The sequence below is a fragment of the Castor canadensis genome, chromosome 5 (assembly GCF_047511655.1).
Source record: "Castor canadensis chromosome 5, mCasCan1.hap1v2, whole genome shotgun sequence".
NCBI lineage: Eukaryota > Metazoa > Chordata > Mammalia > Rodentia > Castoridae > Castor > Castor canadensis.
The window spans coordinates 42,667,700-42,689,633 of NC_133390.1; the positions used below are offsets into that span (position 1 = coordinate 42,667,700).

Here is a 21,934-nt window from a genome sequence, read left to right on the forward strand (position 1 = left end):
CAAAAAATTTATTCTACTTCAACACTTGGTTAATCTGTTCTTTGGCACATTTTTTCCCTCCTCTTATTTGATCCTGGAAAACATTCCTATCTTCCTTCCTATGACTTCACCGTGCTTCTTAGCATGAATTTCTATAGGAGTGGCAGGAACAGTTTCAGTGTCAGAGGTATAGTTCTATCTCTCAAAGGAGTTCAGCCTCATCATTCAGGAGACTGCTGAGGCACTATCTGCTTTAAAAGACCAGATTAACTACTCAGCAAGAGTTGTCTTTCAGAACCACTGAGCCTTAGACATGCTTACAGCAGCTTGGGGTAGTATTGTCTTCTTCCTCCAGGAAGACTGTTATTTCTATGTTAAAAAATATGGCCTGGTTCAAGATAATATGAAAGATTACTAGATTGAGCAACTCACCTGTGGACTTCTAAAAGATGGACATCTCTGGGATTATTCAGCTTTAGATGTCTCCTCCTGCTCTTGAGACTCCTAAATTTAATACATGTAACATTGATTCTTGGCTTTATTGTTTTAAAGTGCCTAAACTCATTTATATCTTCCAGATTAAAAAGGGCTCTACTTATAGTTAATAATCAAAATTTCCAACCACCTCCTCCATCAATTCCTCTGGCAACTGTTCCAGAGGAACAGGTGTTAGGCTATAGTCCACAGAGCAAGTTATTACTACCTTTTAATCTTTGGCTGGCTCCAACTCACCAAATTAGTTCACAAGGAAAATGCACCTCATAGGTAGAATCTATGACCATTTTCAGCTCAGAGAAGCTACAGAGAAAGGCATCTTCTTCTATTTCTCCCCATATAAGTTTAAAAGTGTCCATATTCCTTGAGGGTTGAATTGAGATGAGGTAGACAGGCAGACAGAAAGGGAACAATAAAGCAGAAAGAACTGATGAGCAGATATAGCACCATATCTGAGCACATTTAGCAAAACATTCTGCTCCACCATTGTCCTGGTATAATGATTGACCATGATTTAGGATACTTTTTGGTACACTGGTCAACAGTCCCCCAACAGGAACTTCCCCAACTCTAAAAGTTAGCCAAAGACCTCACATACTACATCTTGTTATAAATGCATGCATTGCTCCTCAAATTGCCATCTTGGCTCTGAGGTCACTTCATTGGGTAAGTCACTTCCTATCCCCTGATTCTTAGAAATCCCTTCCATTTCTCAGACATCTACACAATGATGTATATCCTTATAATTATTAAACCCTAACCCCAAAAGTATCAAGGATTCAGTAGTTCAGGGAACTACTTGGTTGGGATGCCCTCTCTCAGTCTTTTTTGAGGGCATACTTTTGCTTTGCTTCAATAAAGCTCACCTTTTTATTTGTTTCAATAAATCCTGCCATGTTACATCTCCTCTCTGTGTCTTTCCCTGAATTGTTTCTTCAGCAAGACCAAGAACCTGCCATTCATCTCTGCTGAGAAAATGAGTTAAGACCTTTGATGCTGTTTGAGATGGAATGATGTATTTTTCTTACAGGGACATAAATTTGGGTGGGCCAGGAGCAGAAGTTATTCACTGAATATTTGTGCCCCACAAAAAATTCATATGATGAAGGTCTGATCCTTACTGTGGCTATAATTGGAGATAGGCTCTAGGAAGTAATTAAGGTTATATGGGTAGGGGCTAATTCCACAGATTAGTGCCTTTTATGAGCTACAAGAATGGCTCTCTTACCCTTTCTCTCCTTGTGCACACACCAAGGGAAGGTCATACCATATGTATTCACATACTGTGTTAAGAATACAATGAGAAGGCAGCTATCTGCATGCCAAGAAATAAACCCACATCAAAAATGGAATTGTGCAGAACTTTTGATACTGGACTTTCCAGCCTCCAGAACAACAAGAAAATAAGTTTCTATGGTTTTAGTCTATGGTATTTGGTTATAGCTGTCCAAATAGACTAATATACAAAGCAAGGAAGTTAGTGATTATTTCTAGTTGCTCCTTAAAGATATAACAAGTAATATTTACAACTAACAGGAGAATTTTTACATATTTACAAGAGAATATTTATATATTCTTCCTCTAAGACCATATTAAAAATGATAGTAAGAGAATTTATGAAAAAGAAAAGGAATAACATATAACTGTTGAGATAAGAAGAGCTATTTTTAGCTAAGCAATTTCAATAAGTTCTCCAAACTGGAAAACTGTTGGTGAGGGACTAAAGGTGTAGCTCAAGTGGTAGAGTACCTGCCTAGCAAGCATGAAGCACTGAGTTTAAACCATAGCTCCACCACAAAAAAAAAAAATCATTGGTGAATAAACAAAGGAGAGGCTGACTTGATCCAATATACACACTCAGTATTACAGTGAAAGCCAGGATACTTTGGAGTAATGAAGCCTCAAAAGGACTCTTATAAGAATTAACAGAAGAATGGGAGAAAGGCAACTGGAAGTGAGGGATTGGTTTAAAATTCCATCAATGACACAGCAGCACTGGTTTCCCATTCTGATGTACATGAAACAGCCTACTGAGAGTATGCCCAAAAAAACTTTAATTGTATGAGTGAACCACCTAGTAAATAATACAATAGAACTTCCTAACTAGCATTTGCACGAAAGACTAGTAAGAAACTAGATCAACATATGTAACAGCAGATGAAATCCATATCTGCCACCTAAAACCAACACAGTATGTTGTTTTAATATGAAGAAATAACCAAAAATAATGAAAAATAAGGAGAAGGAATTTAACATCTTCCAAAAACATGAAAAAGAAAGACCAAGAAAACTGATGCATACTTCAGAATAGAGAACTTTTTAAAACTTTTTCGGATGCGGTACTGGGATTTAGAATTCAAGGCCTTGTGCTTGCAAGGCAGTGCTCTACCACTTGAGCCATTCTACCTAGTTCCTTCTGGTGTTGGGTATTTTTAAGACAGGGTCTCGTGAACTATTTGCCTGGGCTGGCTTTGAATTTCAATCCTCCTGATTTCTGCCTGCAGAGTAGCTAGGATTAAAGGCATGAGCCCCTGATGCCTGGCTTTTAAAACTTTTTAAAACATAAATATCTTCAAATGATTTAAGAAAATGCTGCATTCATGAAAGAAGAAAATATTCAAAAAATTTGCAATATGATTGTCAAAATAAGAACTGCTGGAAAAAATATTGAAGAAACTTTCAGGAATCTAGAAAAAAATTCAGAGATAGAAAATATAAGAGTCAGGTAGTTGCCAGTGGCTCATGCCAGTAATCTTAGCTACTCATAAGGCAGAGATCAAAAGGATCAGGGTTTGAAGCCAGCCAGGGCAAACAGTTTACGAGAACCTGTCTTGAAAATATGCAACACAAAAAAAGGCTGGCAGTGTGGCTCAAATGTCTGCCTAGCAATTATGAAGCCCGTAATTCAAACCCCAGTCCCACTGGAAAAAAAATTATATATATACATATATATACATGTATACACACACACACACACACACATATGAGAGTCAAAGTCATGAAGGATCTACCTGGAGAAGTTCTACAAAGAACAGAGTATATGGAGAAAAGAAACTATCATATAAGTTAAAGAAGAACATTTTCCAGAGCTAGTGAGAAATATATTATGCTGTATTTAGAGGACCTACAAAGTGCTGAACCAAAGACATAACATGATACAGTTTTAATCAACTGCTCCTAAGAATATCAAAACCAGCCACAGTGGCATATGCTTCCCAGCTATTCAGGAGGCTGAGACAGGAGAATCATGAGTTTGAGGCTAGCCTGAGCACATGGTAAGACCTACTCCCCAACAAAAAATTGAATAAGCATTAGATTAATGATACAACTTCAAAATAACAAAGCATTTGGAGCCTCACTCTCCCCTCTTCCACTTACTGAAGAAGTCATGAATATACCCTTTAAAATAATACATAGCATCTGTGTAGGAACAATGAAACACACTAAGAACTGTTGAACAATAAGGGAAAGGGGGAAAATGGTAGGGAAAACTAATAGAGGTTGCTAGACTGATTTAAGTACAATATATTTACAGATAAAATATCAAATTAAAACCCTATAGAACAATGAACAGAAGCTTAAACAATAAAGGACAGGAATGTAAATCAGCTCATGCTATGAGGAGGAGCTAGAAGGAGGGGGAGGGTAAATGAAGAGAGTACAAAGGATGGTAAATATGGTTGACGCATTTTCTATATATGCATGAATATGGAATATTGAAACCTGTCAGTCATTTGAAAAAGGGGAGGGAGGATCAGAAAGAATAATGGAGGGCTGAACCAAACCACAGTGCATTGTAGGCATATATGGAAATGTCACAATGGAACCCCTTGTACAACTATTATATATTAATAAAAATGTTTTTTTAATTTGGTCCCAGTCTTTTTTTTTAATCAATTTATTCATATGTACATACATTGTTTGGGCTATTTCTCCCCCCATCCCCTACCCCCCTCGCTTCCAGGCAGAACCTGTTCTGCCCTTTTCTCCAATTTTGTTGAAGAGCAAACATAAGAGATAATAAAAAAGACATAGCATTTTTGCTAGATGAGATAAACATAGTTATACAGAAAGATTCCTAGCTTTGCTTCCATGCACATATGTATTACAACCCGAATTGATTCATATCCATATTACTTTAATGAATTGTCAATCGGTGTAATTTATTTTTATAAAATTGAATACTCATATAACATTTGGAAGAATATATATGAAATTTGGAAATACTGGGGGTTTGAACTCAGAGCACTTGAGCTATGACCCCAGCCTTTTTTATACAGCTATATTTTAAATAGGATCTCATGCTTATGCCCCAACTGGCCTGGGCCACAATACTATTTATGTTTCCTGCATAGCTGTGATGACAGGCATCATATTCTAATTACTGATTGTATAACATACATATATGCCCTTCTTTCCAAAAATACTATTTGAAATATTTCTCTAATACAATGCAAATAACATCTGCATAACAGAAAGAAGCCATTCCTCAATAGGGTCCAGTTAGCACACCCAGAGAGGAAGGCTTGAAACTACAGATTCAAGGCATCTTGGGATGCTTCATCCCAAGAATAATAAGACCCCACTCCTCATGGGCTCAAAGGTACAAAGTATTAATCTTTTATTTAAGGAGAGAGCTCAAGTGTTCTGTTCCCAAAAGGTCACCTAGGAAGTTGTTTCCCCAGTATTAATTTTCCAGTGTTCAGACAACAAGGCACTTGGAGACCACCGCTGCCATGGTCCAAGTGGAGCTGACTACTGCTGCTGCTGGCAACAGAACTTGGTGCCATCTATGTGGTTCTGGTTTTGCAGGCATGTAGAATACAAGAGTTATGGGGTCACGGACTCTTCTATCAAAATTTCAAAAGAAAGCTTGGGAGACCATACAGTATGTGTGTGGCAAGGTCAGAGTCTCTGGCAATGGCCCCTGACGGTGATGTGTGAAGATGTGAGAGTGAAACTGAACTACACTGGAGACACCAGGAAGATAGAGATGTCAGGAGCATGGAACAAGGGAAGCTGTAGGTAGCAAGCAGAGCCACCCGAGAGAGTACCTACATGAGTTGCAGTCAGCAAGACTGCAGGGGTGGCCTTTGGAGTTCACATCATGACATGTGCCCCACATACCCAACATGAGCTAAAAGATGTAACGTTTGCTGCTGCAGCGTTTCAGTGTTACTTTGGTTGGCTTCCTCCTTGCTATTTTTCCTATCCCTCCCTATTGGAAACTTGTTTTTTTCTTTTGTTTTTTTTAGTGAACCCAGGGCCTTGGGCATCCTAAGCAAGAGCATGTACCCCAGAGCTACAATCCTAGCTGCTTATTCCTCCCTTTTGGAATAGGCGTGATTACTCTGTGCCATTGTATATTGGAAGTATGTAGCTTGCTTATTAGATTTTTAAAGGGGTTTTGCTTTGAGAATTGGTCTTGAGTCTCAGAGGAGACATACCTCTCCACCACCCCCGAAGGTGACTTTGGACTTGTACTTTTGAACAGTGCTGGAACGGGTAAGACTTTGGGCACTATTAGAGAGGGACTGAGCATTTTGCATTGTATGATGGACATGAGCCTTTGAGGGTCAGGGGCAGAATGTTATGTTTCAGATCTTAAACGTCCTCCAAAAACTCAGGTGTTACAGACTCAGTTCCTAATGCAGCAGTATTTAGAGTTTGGGCCTTTGGGAGGTAATTGGATCATGAAATCTTTGACTTCACCAATGGATTAATCCATTGATGGATTCGTAGCTTAATGGGTTTGGAAGGAGGTGCTTTGTTACAAAAGTGAGCTGCCTCTCCTTTGCTTCTGGTCTGCCACTGCTATTGTCTTGATGTTCTGTCTCACCACTTGGCCAGAAACAACCGAGTCAAGCAACCCTGGACTGAAGGTACTGAAACTGTGAGCCAAAATAAACCTTTCCTTCTTTGAGATGATTTTCTTTGGTATTTTTTTCACAGTGACAGAATGTTGACTAATACATTCCTTCCTTCCTCTATTTGGCAAGAATTCATTATTATTACTGATAGATAAAGAACACTGATAGATATGTTATTAGGTGTCTCATAATGTTTGAATGTTTAAATATTTAATTATTTAAGCTACAAAAAGGATATTAAACTTGGTGAACAGAAAATGTCTATTATGAAGAGCATTACTGTGTTCTCTAGCAAGGGCCTTGAGCTAAGTAGGAAGGTGCTGTATGACTTGAGTCATGCCCCAGCCCTTTTTGCTTTAGTTATTTTTGGTATAGGGTCTCATGTTTATATCTGGGCTGGCATGGACCACGATCCTATTTACCCTTCCAAATTCCCTCATAGTTGGGACCATAGCCCTTGCCACCATGCCCAGCTTTTTATTGGTTGAGATGACGGTCTCATGAACTGGCCTCAAACCTCCACCCTCCTGACCTCCACCCTCCTGACCTCCACTTTCTGAGTAGCTAGGATTACAGCTGCGAGCCACATCATCTGGCCTATGTAGGGTTTATTATTGTCATTACTATATCAGAAACTGTCTCTTAACTCTTACAGCTCAAACCTCAACTGTAAGTTAACCTTGATAAAATCTCTATCAATATTTTGCCCTTTGAAGTAAAGAAAACTTAAGAACACGAGGGTACATAAATAGCGAATAGGATAGTTAAAGGATAGAAGCGAGAACAAAAAGAGAAGAAAAATATGTATCAGTCACAGGTTACTCCAGAGGCACCTGCACACCCATGTTTATTGCAGCGCTATTCACAATAGCAAAGTTATGGAAACAGCCAAGATGCCCCACCACTGACGAATGGATTAAGAAAATGTGATATTTATACACAATGGAACTTTACTCAGCCATGAAGAAGAATGAAATCTTATCATTTGCAAGTAAATGGATGGAACTGGAGAACATCATTCTGAACGAGGTTAGCCAGACTCAGAAGACCAAAAATTGTATGTTCTTCCTCATATGCCGTCTTTAGATCAAGGGCAAATACAGCAATGTTGTACAACTTGGGTTGCATGACAAGGGGAGAACATATACGGGAGGTACAGGGTTATATAGAAAACCCACAACATGAAAGCATTTGATGTCCCCACTCCAGAGGAATTAATACAGAAAACTTTTTTTTTTATATTACAAATTGTAAAGCAGTTTAATATTTTTTTAAATTTTATTATTCATATGTGCATACAAGGCTTGGGTCATTTCTCCCCCCTGCCCCCACCCCCTCCCTTACCACCCTCTCCCTCTCCCCCCCACCCCCTCAATACCCAGCAGAAACTATTTTGCCCTTATTTCTAATTTTGTTGTAGAGAGAGAATAAGCAATAATAGGAAGGAACAAGGGTTTTTGCTGGTTGAGATAAGGATAGCTATACAGGGCATTGACTCACATTGATTTCCTGTGCGTGTGTGTTACCTTCTAGGTTAATTCTTTTTGATCTAACCTTTTCTCTAGTTCCTGGTCCCCTTTTCCTATTGGCCTCAGTTGCTTTTAAGGTATCTGCTTTAGTTTCTCTGCGTTAAGGGCAACAAATGCTAGCTCGTTTTTTAGGTGTCTTACCTATCCTCACCCCTTCCTTGTGTGCTCTTGCTTTTATCATGTGCTCATAGTCCAATCCCCTTGTTGTGTTTGCCCTTGATCTAATGTCCACATATGAGGGAGAACATACGATATTTGGTCTTTTGGGCCAGGCTAACCTCACTCAGAATGATGTTCTCCAATTCCATCCATTTACCAGCGAATGATAACATTTCGTTCTTCTTCATGGCTGCATAAAATTCCATTGTGTATAGATACCACATTTTCTTGATCCATTCGTCAGTAGTGGGGCATCTTGACTGTTTCCATAACTTGGCTATTGTAAATAGTGCCGCAATAAACATGGGTGTGCAGGTGCCTCTGGAGTAATCTGTGTCACAGTCTTTTGGGTATATCCCCAAGAGTGGTATTGCTGGATCAAATGGTAGATCAATGTTTAGCTTTTTAAGTAGCCTCCAAATTTATTTCCAAAGTGGTTGTACTAGTTTACATTCCCACCAACAGTATAAGAGGGTTCCTTTTTCCCCCACATCCTCGACAACACCTGTTGTTGGTGGTGTTGCTAATGATGGCTATCCTAACAGGTGTGAGGTGGAATCTTAGTGTGGTTTTAATTTGCATTTCCTTTATTGCTAGAGATGGTGAGCATTTTTTCATGTGCTTTTTGACCATTTGAATTTCTTCTTTTGAGAAAGTTCTGTTTAGTTCACTTGCCCATTTCTTTATTGGTTCATTAGTTTTGGGAGAATTTAGTTTTTTAAGTTCCCTATATATTCTGGTTATCAGTCCTTTGTCTGATGTATAGTTGGCAAATATTTTCTCCCACTCTTAATACAGAAAACTTAAAGCGACAGAGGTCAACACAAGAAGGGGATCAGGAACCAGTGTAAAGATCAGTTAGAGATGAATCAACCTGGGTTGTACTACATTTGTACATGACAGCAATGCTAGGAATCTCTCTGTATAACTATCCTTATCTCAATTAGCAAAAATGCTATGTCTTTCTTATTATTGCTTATTTCTACTCTTCAACAGAACTGGAGAAAAGCACAGAACAGGTTCTGCAGGGAGGGGGAGAGAGGGTGGGGGCGGGAGCAGGAGGGAAAAATGACTCAAACAATGTATGCACATGTGAATAAATGAATAATAAAAAAAAGAAATTATGTGTCAGTAATGTGCAAGATAGACCACATCCAACCAAAGGGGAAGTCTGTATAAGGCCAAATTAAGCCTAGCCAAAATAGATATACTCTTATTCCCACTTCCCTTTTGGCACAAGCCCTCTATGAGAAATGATTAAAATATGTAGACAGTATATATTTCAAATATACATGTATATGTTCTCTCTTACACAAATAAATGTACCACCATATCATTTTATATATATATATATATATATGTGTGTGTATATATATATATATATATATATATATATTACCTGGGAAGTTAATATCTCTTGAATAATTGCATTACTTATTAAAATGAAGAAGTTGAGTCACATGATTGCCACAACTTCTCTTAAAAAATCTGTTATTTGTAAACATTTTTCTTTAAATAGCAACAATATTCTATGGGCTACAGAATGAATTATAAATATAGTGTTCAGAATTCTAATTATATCTCAAATTTAAAATCCTACAGAGCTGGGAGACTAGGGCTGTAGTTCAGAAGTAGAGCACTTGCCTAGCATGCATGAAGCTCTGCGTTCAATCGCCAACACCACAATAAAAACCCAAAACAAAAACAAAAGAAGACTTAGAGAGTGAAAGCATCCCATCTGTATCTAAATTTCCTCATCAGTAAACCAAAGATGATTTGTAATCCAATTAAGAAGCCAAAAATTTTTAAATGGCCATTATGGGGCCAACTATTCTTTATGAGAGACACTAGTAGAATTAATTTATCTACTCTATCAGTGTCTACATGTGACAATTGTGATTCTTCACATATTACATATGTATGTATAATATATACATAGATAGCATACACACATAATTTTTACCTCTGCCCAGATTCAGACAAAAAAATGTGTACAAGAAGAAAGGGCCAAGAACATTTTTTGGATAAATGTAGTAAGCCATCTTTTCACTCTTCTCTTCTCCAAAACACCAGTTTCAGAAATATTTGATTGTCCTAATGAATTATATAGATACTGAATTAGCACGTGTAATATAGGCTTGGTTATAGAACAAATCTCTTGGAGATTTGTAATTGTAACTCTTTAATATATAAGTTCAACAAGTAATGTTTTAGACTTTAAATTTTCTACATACATCCTGATCACTAATTAATAAAAACTGTTGGAATTTTAGTAAATTACTACTTAATACTGTCTTTGAAAAGTTTGCTTTGGAGCTCTAAGCAGCCTAAACATTATTTGTAAATTCAGTTATTGCTCGTGTGCCAATTCCTGAAAATAAAATAGCACAAGAAAGCATTCTTAATCATGAACGTATTTAAACATATGAAACTAAACGTAGACTAAACTGACATAGAAACTAAACTGACAACTAAAATGTACCAAAAGCCTTGATACGCCTTATAAATCTTTTCTGAAGAAAACAATATGATGCCTAGATCTGAGTACTGGAACATAAAGAACAGGAACTCCAAAGATAAGGTGCAAAGAATTCATGTCACCACTTCAGATCAGTGGCACGCAGTGTCGAAAATCCTCAGCACAAAATGATCCTCAGTACAAAATAATATTTAACAGTCATTTTTATTTCAAGGTTAGAAAATGACATCTGCCTACTGCTACTCAAAACGTCCGTTATCCTGAAACAGTTTGTCAATGTGAGACAAGCAACCCAAGCTCAAAGTCCAGAAATTGCAAAAGAAATGTTAGTTGCAGGAGGGGGAGCAGGTTGGAGACAGGCTGTGTACAAAGAGAGGACACAGGGGTTGACTCTGCTTCCCTACTCATATACTGGAATGTGTGTATCCTTGTTCTCTGATTGGAATTTCAGTTGCGGGGTTGGAGCACTGCGTAAATGTTCTAATTCCTTCATTGATACTTAGTGTCACTCAAGTTCTTGCATCAGTCCCATAGGCAACACATGACTTCCAAAGCCGGGCAAATATTGATCCTACCCCACCATTTCACTGCCTCCACAGCTGCTCCTGATGGCTGAGTGGCTGTCAGGACTCAAGGGAAACTTTCTAGGAGGCTGCAGCCTTGGAGAAAATCCTATGCCAACCAGGGCACATAGTTCGTTTGGCCGTGCTGGGGAGAGGGTAAGACAAGAAGCTAGGACTACTCACAGTTTGCCTCTGAGACGGGAAGCACCAGGGCGAGGCACGCCAGCAGCGCCCCGCAGCGCACAGCCAGGACCCTCATTGCAAAGCACGCGGAGGCGCGGGCGGGGACGGTGGCGCGGCGCGGCCAGGACCTGAGCGCGCGGCGCTCGCGCAGCTGCGAGTCGGGACTCGGCTCAGCCAGCACTGCGCCGCCGCGGCGCCTGGGAGCCCGAGCGCTGGCCGAGCAGCCGGGGGCGGAGGGGACCGCCCGCTCCCAGCCCCCAGCCGCCGGGGGGAAGTGATAACGAGGACATTTCCAGGAAGCTCCTCGGAGCTGGGGGAAGGGCTCGGAGAGAGAGAGAGGGAGTGTGTCAGAGGCCTAGTAAATGCGGACAGGTCCTTCCTCTCAAATCCCCAAAGTCCTGTCTTTCCTTTCTCCGGAATGTGAAGTTTCCAAAGAGGGAGGGGAGAGGGGAGAGGGCTCAGAAAGACCTCCAGCGAGCTGGGCCGGGGGATTGAGTGGTCAGGAGAACTTTCAGGACTCAGAGGTTAGGATCTCCACAGTTAGAAAGAGTTGAGAGACTGAGTTGGCAAGGAGGATATAACCAAAACCTAGAAGCTAAATGAGGACTTCAGGAAGAATGTAGAGAATAGAAATAATGGGAGAAAATGGGATCCTTTGGATCATCTACATTTTTGGTTAGATATGGTATTTGTGGTAAAAAAACAAAAACAATGTTTTGCAAAACAAAACAAAACAAAACCCATAATGTATCAGAAATGACCCAAACATTGTATGCACATATGAATAAAAGAAATTTTAAAAACTTAAGAAACAAAAGAATGTATCAAATCACATCACCTTCGAACAGCTTGTTCTTTGCACACTACCTTTAGTCTGCCTCTGGCGCTAACCTACCTGAGTTAAGATTGCAATACATACACTTGCCACTTCCTGCCATTCCAAGCCTCAGTAGTATCATCTGCTATGCTCTGCCTAGAATTAAATTGACTTACGATAGACTTACGAGGGACATTTATCATCCTGAACTATTTAAAGGAATAGGAGTTTGAGGCTTTGGGAGAAAGCAGGCAAATTAGGGGAAGGTAGGGGTTAGGAAAGTAAGGTCAAGAAGTGTCTGTCTGAAGTCCTGAGTTCAAACCCCAGTCCCACCAAAAAAATAAATAAAAAGCAAATCTCAAAAACCTGATGCTGGTGGCAATCCTAGCTACTCAGGAAGCAGAGATCAGGAGGCCAGCCCAGGCAAATAGTTTGCAAGACCCTATATTCACAAAAAAGGGCTGGAGGAGTGGCTCAAGGTGTAGGCCATGAGTTCAAACCCCAGTACTGAAGAAAAAAAAAAAGTGTTGCCTTGTTCTGCAGGTGAGAGTATCTAAGGTAATGGAAGTTGTCTCTAGGAGTATCTCTCTTCCTGGGACAGTAGATTCTTTACTAACAGAGACTTCCTTTATAAATGTAAATTTCTATTATACTTTGGATCTGGAGTGTCTCCCAAAGACTCACACTTTAAAGGCTAGGTGGCCAGCCCATGGTGCTGCTGGTGGTGGAACCTTGAGGAAGTAGTTCTAGTGGAAAGTCACTGGGGCCTTGAAGCAGATACTGAAATTCTTGTCTCTTCTCTGAAGTTTTCCTTGGCTTTCCAGCAGCCATGAAATGAGCAGCTTTTTTCCAGCACTCAATGCCTTTCTTCCAGAAAACAATCCCATCACCATGATGTACTTTGCCATAACAGGCCCAAAGTATCAGGGCCAAGTATCCATGGACTGAAACCTCTGAAACATGAACAGAAATAAACTTTTCCTTTTTTTTTTTTAGGCTGATTTTTCTCAGGTATTTTGCCATGGTGAGAAAGCTGGCTAACACAATTTCCTTTAAAAAGAGGAAATTAATACTTTATTTTAGGTAGTTAAGGGGGAAGTAAGGAGATTCCTCTGCTTCTGCTGGTTTTTCATTGCCTTTATCTCAAAATATCCCATATGCCCAAGTGGCATAGTTGGTGTATGGCATATTCTAAACCTTTCAACTTAGAGAAAAAAGAATTTTTCAGTATATCTGTGACCCTTCCCTGTTTGAAATTTTCTTTCTTCTTGGTTCCTCTGATTCTCAGCTCCAAGTGATTCAAATGTAAATATATGTTTAATCTATAAAGAATAGCTTGAATTGTAATAAACAAAATAATTTTTAAGTACTGTATTTAAAATTCAATGTAGGTCCTGAGTCTTCAGATAAAAGCCACTTTGGGGAATCTCCTTATCTTCTGAGGATGATCTGAATGATTATCAACTTTGGTACCTCAAAAATTTTCAAAAAGGGAACATGTCCAAAATTGTGAATTGCAACATTCATAATAAAGCACCTCCAATACAAACATAAAAAAGATAAAGAGAAGGAAGAAGGGAATGTTAAAAGAAACATGAGGTACCCAAAAGAAAAAGAACAAGAAAGAAATCTTGCTCCACCAAAAACTTCAGTTGAAAGTGACTATCGTTTTAGTCTCACAAGTGTGCATCACAGTGTCAATGTCAATGCTAAACTCTGTGTCATATGATGTACTATCAAAATTTGAAAAATCATCTGAGATGCTTAATAATAAAATTCAATAATACACTTTTAGATAAAAGTTTCAAGCTTTTAATTTATGTCAGATTTTCACACTATGATGATATTTGGTTCTAGGTTAATATTAACACTTTGGTCAATCTCATTCCACTGATTTTGGTACAATTCTAAATACACAACCAAAACCTGCCCAAAATTTAACTTTTCATCTAATCCCATCCTAATTCTATTCTTATTCCCTTACCCATTTTACATTTTTCCACATTATCTTCAACTAATAAATTGTCTAATCCACTTATTATGTTTGTTATTCACCTTATCATCCTTCCCCACCAGTAGATTTTAAGATTCATAAGGTCAGGAATTTTTTTATGCTTTTTTTCACAACTATATCTCTAGAGGCTAAAATAGCAACTGGTTCAAAACCATTCAATTTAAATTTAGTAATTTGAGTGTCAAAAATTATTCCAAATTACCAACAGTGATCATGAAATGAGAGTCTTGATGTTTTGTTTCATATTATTTTGTTTATTTGTTTGCAGTGCTGTAAATTGAACCTAGGGCTTTGAATATGCTTAGGTGAATTTTGTATCACTGACCTACATCTCAAACATAAGAATCTTGATTAGAATGGTAGCAGCCAGCCTATTTTCATCATTCATAGTAAATTAGATTGTGCCATGATGAAATAGTCACAAAATTATAATAATTCAGTGGTTGTTCATGGGAAATCTAAGACTACATGATTTTCCAAGCAGGTGTCTTCCATATGTTGGCTCAGCATGCCATACTATTTCTATTTTATAGTATGTCAGAGTCAACATAGGCTCTCACAACTATCATTACAAGGGAAGAAAGAACATGGAGAACTGTGCACCAGCTCTTAAATGTTTTCACCAAAAAGTATACACTACTCACATTTCATTGTACAGAGCAAATCACATGGCATGTCTAATTCCAGAGGGTGGGGAAAGTATCTCATGTGCCTTAAGAAAAGAGAAATAGGCTGGCATTAGTGGCTCATGTCTATAATGCGAGCTACTGAGGAGATGGAGATCAGGAGGATCTCAGTTCCAGGCCAGCCTTGGCAAAAATGAGAGCCCATATCTCAAAGATAACTAAAACACAAAAGGACTGGGTGTGTGGCTCAAGTTGTAGAACACTTGCCTAGCATGTGTGAAACTCTGAGTTTAAATTCCCAGTACTAGAAATGTGGAAAAGCTATTATGCATATAAAACCACTTAGAGTATTGAAATACTAAAAGTCAACTTAATTCAATGAGTGGCTGTTGACACTAGAAATATATCACTATCACAATTGGGGAAGCTATGAATTAGAGCTAATGTTGATTATATATTTTTGGAAAAAATGGTGTTGAGTATGGTTGCATAAATTCTCAAGGAACACCCACATAAGTAGAACCTTCAGTCACAGAAGTAATAATTGAATTCTCCAAAAGAATATGTCTTTAAAGGAGTAGACGGATATAGTCAGATCTTAGAGAATACATATGGGAAGTCAGAGGAAGAAAGGCCAGGAAGATAAGAATAGAACCAGACTAGAGCATAACAGACAAAGGCTAAGGCCAAGGCAGAGTTTTAGAAGAGTTTTATTACATTAAATTTATTAAATGATACAAAAGGTCTGGTAATGAAGAAATCATAAATTATATATAAAGAGTATGTTTTGTTGGGACTGAAGTCCCATCACAGGAAATGGATAAAAGAGTAAATATCAACAATAGAGCTTTTTAAAGCTTGCAAAATACCAGTTGTAGAAACTGGGTAATAAAGTAGAGTTAGCAGAAATATTACTAATATGGCTTATAGGTATGGGAGAATTTTTTACTTATCCCACCATGCCCTCTCATAACTCACCACATGTGAGGTAGGAGGATATAACATGCCATAAATGTTTATTAGTAATTGCTACTGAGCTGTATTTTTCTAATTTATTATCTTACTAACTCTGCAAAGTAGCTTTTTTTTTTGGTGATGGTACTGGTGCTTGAATTCAGGGCCATGTGTTCTACCGCTTGAGTCATACCTCCAGCTCTCAAACTACATAGTTTCATTAAAAATTTTACAGATGGGTGCAGAGATTCAGAGACATTAAGCTCATGAGATAAGTTAGTAAAGTGTGGAGAATAATTTAAAACTTAGATCTAAGTCCCAAACCATGACTTCCCTGAATACCTTGGGATTCACAGTGCTCTTTCCTTTTTACCAGAATTTGAAACTATATATTTAATTGGAAACCTAATGAATGCACACACCTCTACATATCATGCATGCAGTTTTGTTATGTATTTCTCATTTCTCTTTTCCCAGGATATATTAGAAATTCAGATATTGTATACTTCTTTAAAAATAAAATATTGGGCTGGCAGAATGGCTCAAGTGGCAGAATGCCTGCTAGCAAGCATGAGGCCCTGAGTTCAAATCCCAGTACCACCAAAAAAAGTTTAATAAAATAAAATATTAAGAGAGCCAGTATATCACAACCTCAAAATGCAGGAATCAAACAGCAATCAATCTATGTATCTAAAAATCCAGGAAAGAACACACATCAAAATCTTAACACTGGATATCTTTGAGAGGTGAGTGTGAAATATAATTTTCTTCATATTGTTCCTTTTTTCGTGCTCTTTTCACAATTTCTAAAATGAACATATATTTCTTTTGTAATCAAATAAATATAATTACATTTCATATTTTACATAACAAATAGCTATAATCTATATAGAGCCAAATATCACTCTCACTTGAACTATTGTGATAACTTTGTCTTTAATTTATTATTGCCTCAGGGTATTGCTCCTGAATTTTGCTGAGTCTGCCAGAACCCTAGAGGATCCCTATCCCTACTATACAACAAAAACAAAACAAAATCCACCCACGAGACGGGAGATCTCCGGGTCTCAGCTGGAGGTACTAGGGACAGATGGGAAACAATATCCTCGACAGGTAACACATTTTGCATGGGTATAAAAACAGGCTTGCCTGAGCTCTATCCGGATCCCTCATTTTATCGCTGGACGCTCTGGTTGCCTAGTTACAAGAGCCATCTTTCCCTAGCTCCACCTCCTTTTTCTAGACGTCTGCCTTTTCCCTGGCCACAAGAGGCGGGGCCAGGCCCCTTCAGCCACTCAGAGGGGCCCAACGCAGGTCCTCAATCGATGATTGGAGAAGCTCAATATGGGCGGTACTAGGGGGGAGGGTCTTCAGAGCCTCGGAGAAACGTCAGCACGTCGACGCGGGGGTTTTCTTTGGCCGAGTCTGGCTAACGCCTTTGCGGTGAATCTGCCCCTTTGGTCCCACTGTCCCTGTGGGAGGAGGGCAGTGGTGACCAGCCAGCTCGCGGGCCCACGCGGTTGGAGGGGCTTGGTGCTCGGACTGGTCTCCTTCAGCTCCTTCCCACCCCGTCTTCTGGGCCTATTCGCCTTACGGTCGCTTTGGGGCGGGCGGGGGCACTGAGGTCAGCTCCGAAGGCTAGGGGCCCCTCCCCGCCTCAGGCTCGGATGGGAGGTGACGGGTGGAGCGACCTGGGATGTTCAGTCTGATGGCCAATTGCTGCAGCTGGTTCAAGCGGTGGCGGGAGCCTGTCAGGTAGGCTGGAGCGGCTGTCCGGGCGCTGTCGGGGTGGGATAGCTGCGCCCCGGGCCGGGACCCGCACCGCCTTCTCCCTGCGCCTGCCGTAGTCTCCGCCCGGCCTCTGGGGATGCGCTCCCTCCCAGTTTGACTCGTCTTGGGAGGAAGGGACTGGAGACAAGCCTTTTTGTTAGGTGTCTTTAAATTCTCATCAACAGTGCTTATTTATGTTGTAGTTTAACTAGATACGCGTTTCTTTAAATGTGGGGTGGGGGGAGACGGGAAGAGAGAAAAAAGAAGAGAAGATACTGGAAAACTATCAGTTGTGTACGTTTCTTCTAAAACTTGTAATGGAAACAGAGAGGCAAAATATACCCATCATAGTTTTCATAATACGCACAGATCTCATTCTCTCTCTCTTTCTCTCTCTTCTCTCTCTCTCTCTCATACACACACCCACACACACACACACACACACACACACACATAATTGAAATCTTGGCTCTGGCTCCACTACTTAAAAATTATATGATTCAACAACTTTTGGCCTCATCTTCCTTATATATTAAATTGGGTGATAATATCTGCCTCAGAAGTGTTGTATTCAATGAGAATACACGATAAACAGCATTTTCTTAACTATAACTTGGCTTCAGTTTTTATATGGACTCTAGTAAAACCTTCTAATTGAAAGAACTCATTATCTAGTATTTCACTTCGCAGTGTTAGGTGTATTAATGTTCAGTGCCTGTTACTTTGGTGTTCATTCAATAAATATTTGTTACAAAAATAACATGTACCAGGCATTGTGTTAGAAAAAGAGTGAGTGAAAATGGTGCTTTTAAAATAAAGGCACCTTGAGTTTTTTACTCTTTATAAATGTTGACTTTCCATACTAACTCTTCTTTAGAGTTAGGCCAAGGGTAAAATATAGCAAATTAAAAAAAAAGGTCAGTAACTTTTCAAATATAGTATTTGTCACAAGTATGAACTGTTCTTTAATGAATGAATCTGAAGAGTTACTCATTTAAAGGGAAATAAATGTGTTTGGAAATTTGCTTTAAAGAAAACTTTTGAAAATTCATTTTCCCCTATTAACTCTTACCTGGATTTGAATGTTTTAAATATAAGTAATGTGATTGACTTTTAAGAGTCCCAGGTATGTTTTTGGATGTGTAGCCTTTGGGTTATATGTTTTAGTCATATTCTAGTCTTACTTCAGAATCTCATTAACACTTGAAAATTATACATAGTATATGTCCCTTAATATTTTTCTCTGTTTAGTTTTTAAAAAAAATGTATTTCATTTTTATGAGAGTATGATAGCATATGTCCTTTCCAACTAAAAGCAATCAAAAAGCCAACTTATTCTTATTTTTAATTCTCATAGCAGCAATAGTATATTCTCTGGAATATGTTCAAAGAAAAGACAGAGTTCAGAGAAAGGAAAATATTCATTTTCAAGTAAAATAGATAGTTGAATTTTATTAGTAAAGCAGAATTAAAATTCAACCCTGCAACATAGTTTATTTTCTTCCTTAATAAGCAACATCTTGATTTGTGCTGTTCAGTAGGGTAGCAACTAGCTACATATGGCTGTTGAGCATTTGAAATGTGGCTATTCCAAATTGAAGTGTCAAAAGTGTATACTACATAGTAAAGTGTGAAGACATTTGCAAAAAATAGTCTCTTAATATGGGTTAAGTAACCTATTACAATGAATATTTTGTCTTTTTAACTTTTTAAAGAAATTAGTAGCTAGAATTATTTTTTTCAGTACTGGGGCTTGAGCTTAGGGCCTACCCCTTGAGCCACAAACTATTTACCCAGTAATCCTCCTGATCTCTGCCTCCTGAGTAGCTAGGATTGCAGGCATGAGCCACTGGTGCCCAACAAAAACTTAAACTTTTATGAAGGATTGCGTTATCTTTCTATTGAACCTTGCTAATCTAGATCATAGCTTAGTATAAAGGAATGATAGGTAAATATGTCTCAGTGTTGGATAGCATTAGCTGTAAAAATATTTGACAATAAGTTAAATCACTCCTGTCTTTTTAGCACCTTTATCCAATTCTTGGTTCATAATAGTGGCTGAATAAATATTTACTAAATATTTTATGCAATTGATCACCTTTTGCCAATAATCATTCCTAGGCAAATTATATTATTAAGTACTTCTATTTGTTTTAGTGGAATAAATGAGAAGTGAACAAGCGGTGCTCACTTTTTTGTGCTTTTATGAAATTTTGTGCTTTTATGCTGTTTTGTACTTTTTCAGGAAAAATGGCCTCTGAGTATCATATTAATGTTTACTGTTGAATTTTTAAGTTTTGGGTATGCTACTGCATGCCCAATATATATTATTTTCTGAAAATGTGCTCACAAATGTAGAAGATAATGATTATTAATAACAGAGTATATTGAGATTACTTTGCTGATTTATCTAGTATATTCTGCACTTATCTTAACCAAAAGGCTGAGAAGTGATCTGAGATATTCTGTATCTTTTATATTTACCCACCTCTCCTCACTTAGATGCTCTCTCCTTGAATGTATCATTTTAGAAATTGGGCTCAGGGATTAGATTTGTTTGATATGGACAAGGCAGGAGTCGGAGATCAAGTGTTAAGGCACCAGTCTAGTTCAGGCATCAGGATATGCTAGGCCATACAGGAACCCAGCCAGTTTTCAAGCCATTCTTACTGTTATTAACTACAAGTCAGAACCTGAACCTAGACTTTCAAGCTATGTAAATGAATCTTGAACAGACTACAGTACTCTACCCATAGATAAGTGACTTTTTCCAGAGCAGTACAATGCCTGTTTTGTTTAAATTTTTAATTTTGAAACATAGTTCAATATCAAGACTAAAAAACTAATTTCAGTGCAATACTATTAACTAAGTAGCCCGAGTTCACAAGTTATTTTTGATTAACATCCTCTTTTTCTATCCAGGATTCAGTCTAGGATTCCACACTGCATTTGCCATGTCCTTTAGTCTCCCTCAGTCTGTGACAGTTCCTCAGACTTTCCTTTCCCTTTATATTTCTTAACCTTGAAATTTTGAACAGTACTGTAGTTCTTGTTTTTTTTTTTTTTTTTGTAGAATACCCCTCAATCTGTTTATCTTTTGTTTTCTTGTGATTTGACTAAAGTGTTGCATTTTTAGAAAGAATACTAGGAAGGTGATGTGTCCTTTACAGTGCATTTCATCAAAGGGTACATGATACTGGTGTGTCTTACTATTAGTAATATTAACTTTGGTCACAGTAATATCTGCCAAGTTTCTCAATACAGTGTTTGAGTCAAATGGAGTGGGTTCTGAGTTCTAAGAGTTTTAGCACTTTTCCTTCTTTCCAACTGTATTTTTCCCAGTTTCTATCTTGCAGCATTTTGAGAGACAATTTATACAAGTATTTGATGCACAGTGTATAGTAGTCATGGTAGTAGTAAATGGTATCTGTTATCCTCAGAAATAAATATGGATTAATAATTTATTCTCCTCAATTCATATTTATATTTATTACTATATGAAACTTACCCTTCTCTTTTCTTCCTATTTTAGTGAAAGGAGGAGCCATTTTCCTTTCCAAGGTTAATTCTTTTCTTTTTGCCTTGTGGTTCAAAACAACAGACATTTAATTCTGTCACAGTTCTGAAGGCCAGAAGTCTGAAGTCAGCATCAGGAGACTGAAATCAAGGGTCAGCAGGGCTGTACTTGGAGGCTCTAGAGGGGGATCCACTCTCCAAGGCTAATTCTTATGACTCTGTTCTATATCCCATTTCCTCTCTTCAGTTGTTAATCATTCAGCTAGTTTTAAAGTATAAAAAATCAATGTACAGCTGAAGTCATAAATCACAGAGAGAACTTCTGGGTTATAACTTGAACTTTTATCTGAACACTTATATTAATAAATTTTACTGTCAAAAATATGAATCACTTTCTCCTTGGTCTTTAGCACTTTTTATCCTTCTTTAATATGAAAACATGCTCAAGTCTTTCTTACCTAAACAAACAAAACTAAATGTGATAGTTTCCTATTGCTGCAGTAACACATCGCTATAAAGTTAGAGTTTCCTATTGCTGCTGTAACACATCGCTATAAAGTTAGTGTCTTAAAACCATATAAATTTATTATCTTACAGTTCTGAAGTTAGAAGTCTAGAATGGCTGTGCAAGGTTGTGTCCCTTCTGGAAGCTTTAGGGGGAGAATGTACTTTCCATTGGTTTTCTAACTTTAAGAGGCTTACTTGGCATTCTTTGCTTCATGGCTTCTTTCCCCCTCCTTTAAAACCAGCAGCATAACATCTTTTCTGTCTGATCTCTCTCTCTCTCTTTTTTTTATTTTTATTTTTTTGATGAACCTATAGAATTATTTTATAAAATCTGAAACCTTGGATATACTTCTCTTCAATATCCCATGTGACAGAATGCACAGAGCAGTCCTGTTGCATATCCAAATGTGACGTTTCTTTTTATTTTATTTTATTTATTTATTTAATTTTTTTATTATTGTGCTGGGTACATT

The 21,934-nt window shown here is 38.1% G+C and overlaps 2 protein-coding genes across 4 annotated transcripts in view; one reads left to right on the forward strand and one right to left on the reverse strand.

Moving 5' to 3' along the window:
• Positions 1 to 11,468, reverse strand: part of Pros1 (protein S) — an 80,605-nt gene extending 69,137 nt beyond the window's left edge. The window contains exon 1 of the mRNA XM_020183693.2: positions 11,258 to 11,468. Coding sequence (XP_020039282.2) covers positions 11,258 to 11,333 — 76 coding nt within the window. The 5' untranslated portion in view covers positions 11,334 to 11,468. The remainder of the gene's footprint in view (positions 1 to 11,257) is intronic.
• Positions 11,469 to 17,039: 5,571 nt separating this feature from the next.
• The window catches only part of Arl13b (ARF like GTPase 13B), a 67,327-nt gene continuing 62,432 nt past the window's right edge, over positions 17,040 to 21,934 (forward strand). For 2 of the 3 annotated variants that reach the window (XM_020183691.2, XM_074072944.1), the window contains exon 1: positions 17,042 to 17,423. In XM_020183691.2, the coding sequence (XP_020039280.2) occupies positions 17,365 to 17,423 (59 nt within the window). In that variant the 5' untranslated portion in view covers positions 17,042 to 17,364. Of the gene's footprint in view, positions 17,424 to 21,934 lie in introns of all 3 variants that reach the window. The other variant, XM_074072945.1, reaches the window with a different exon arrangement.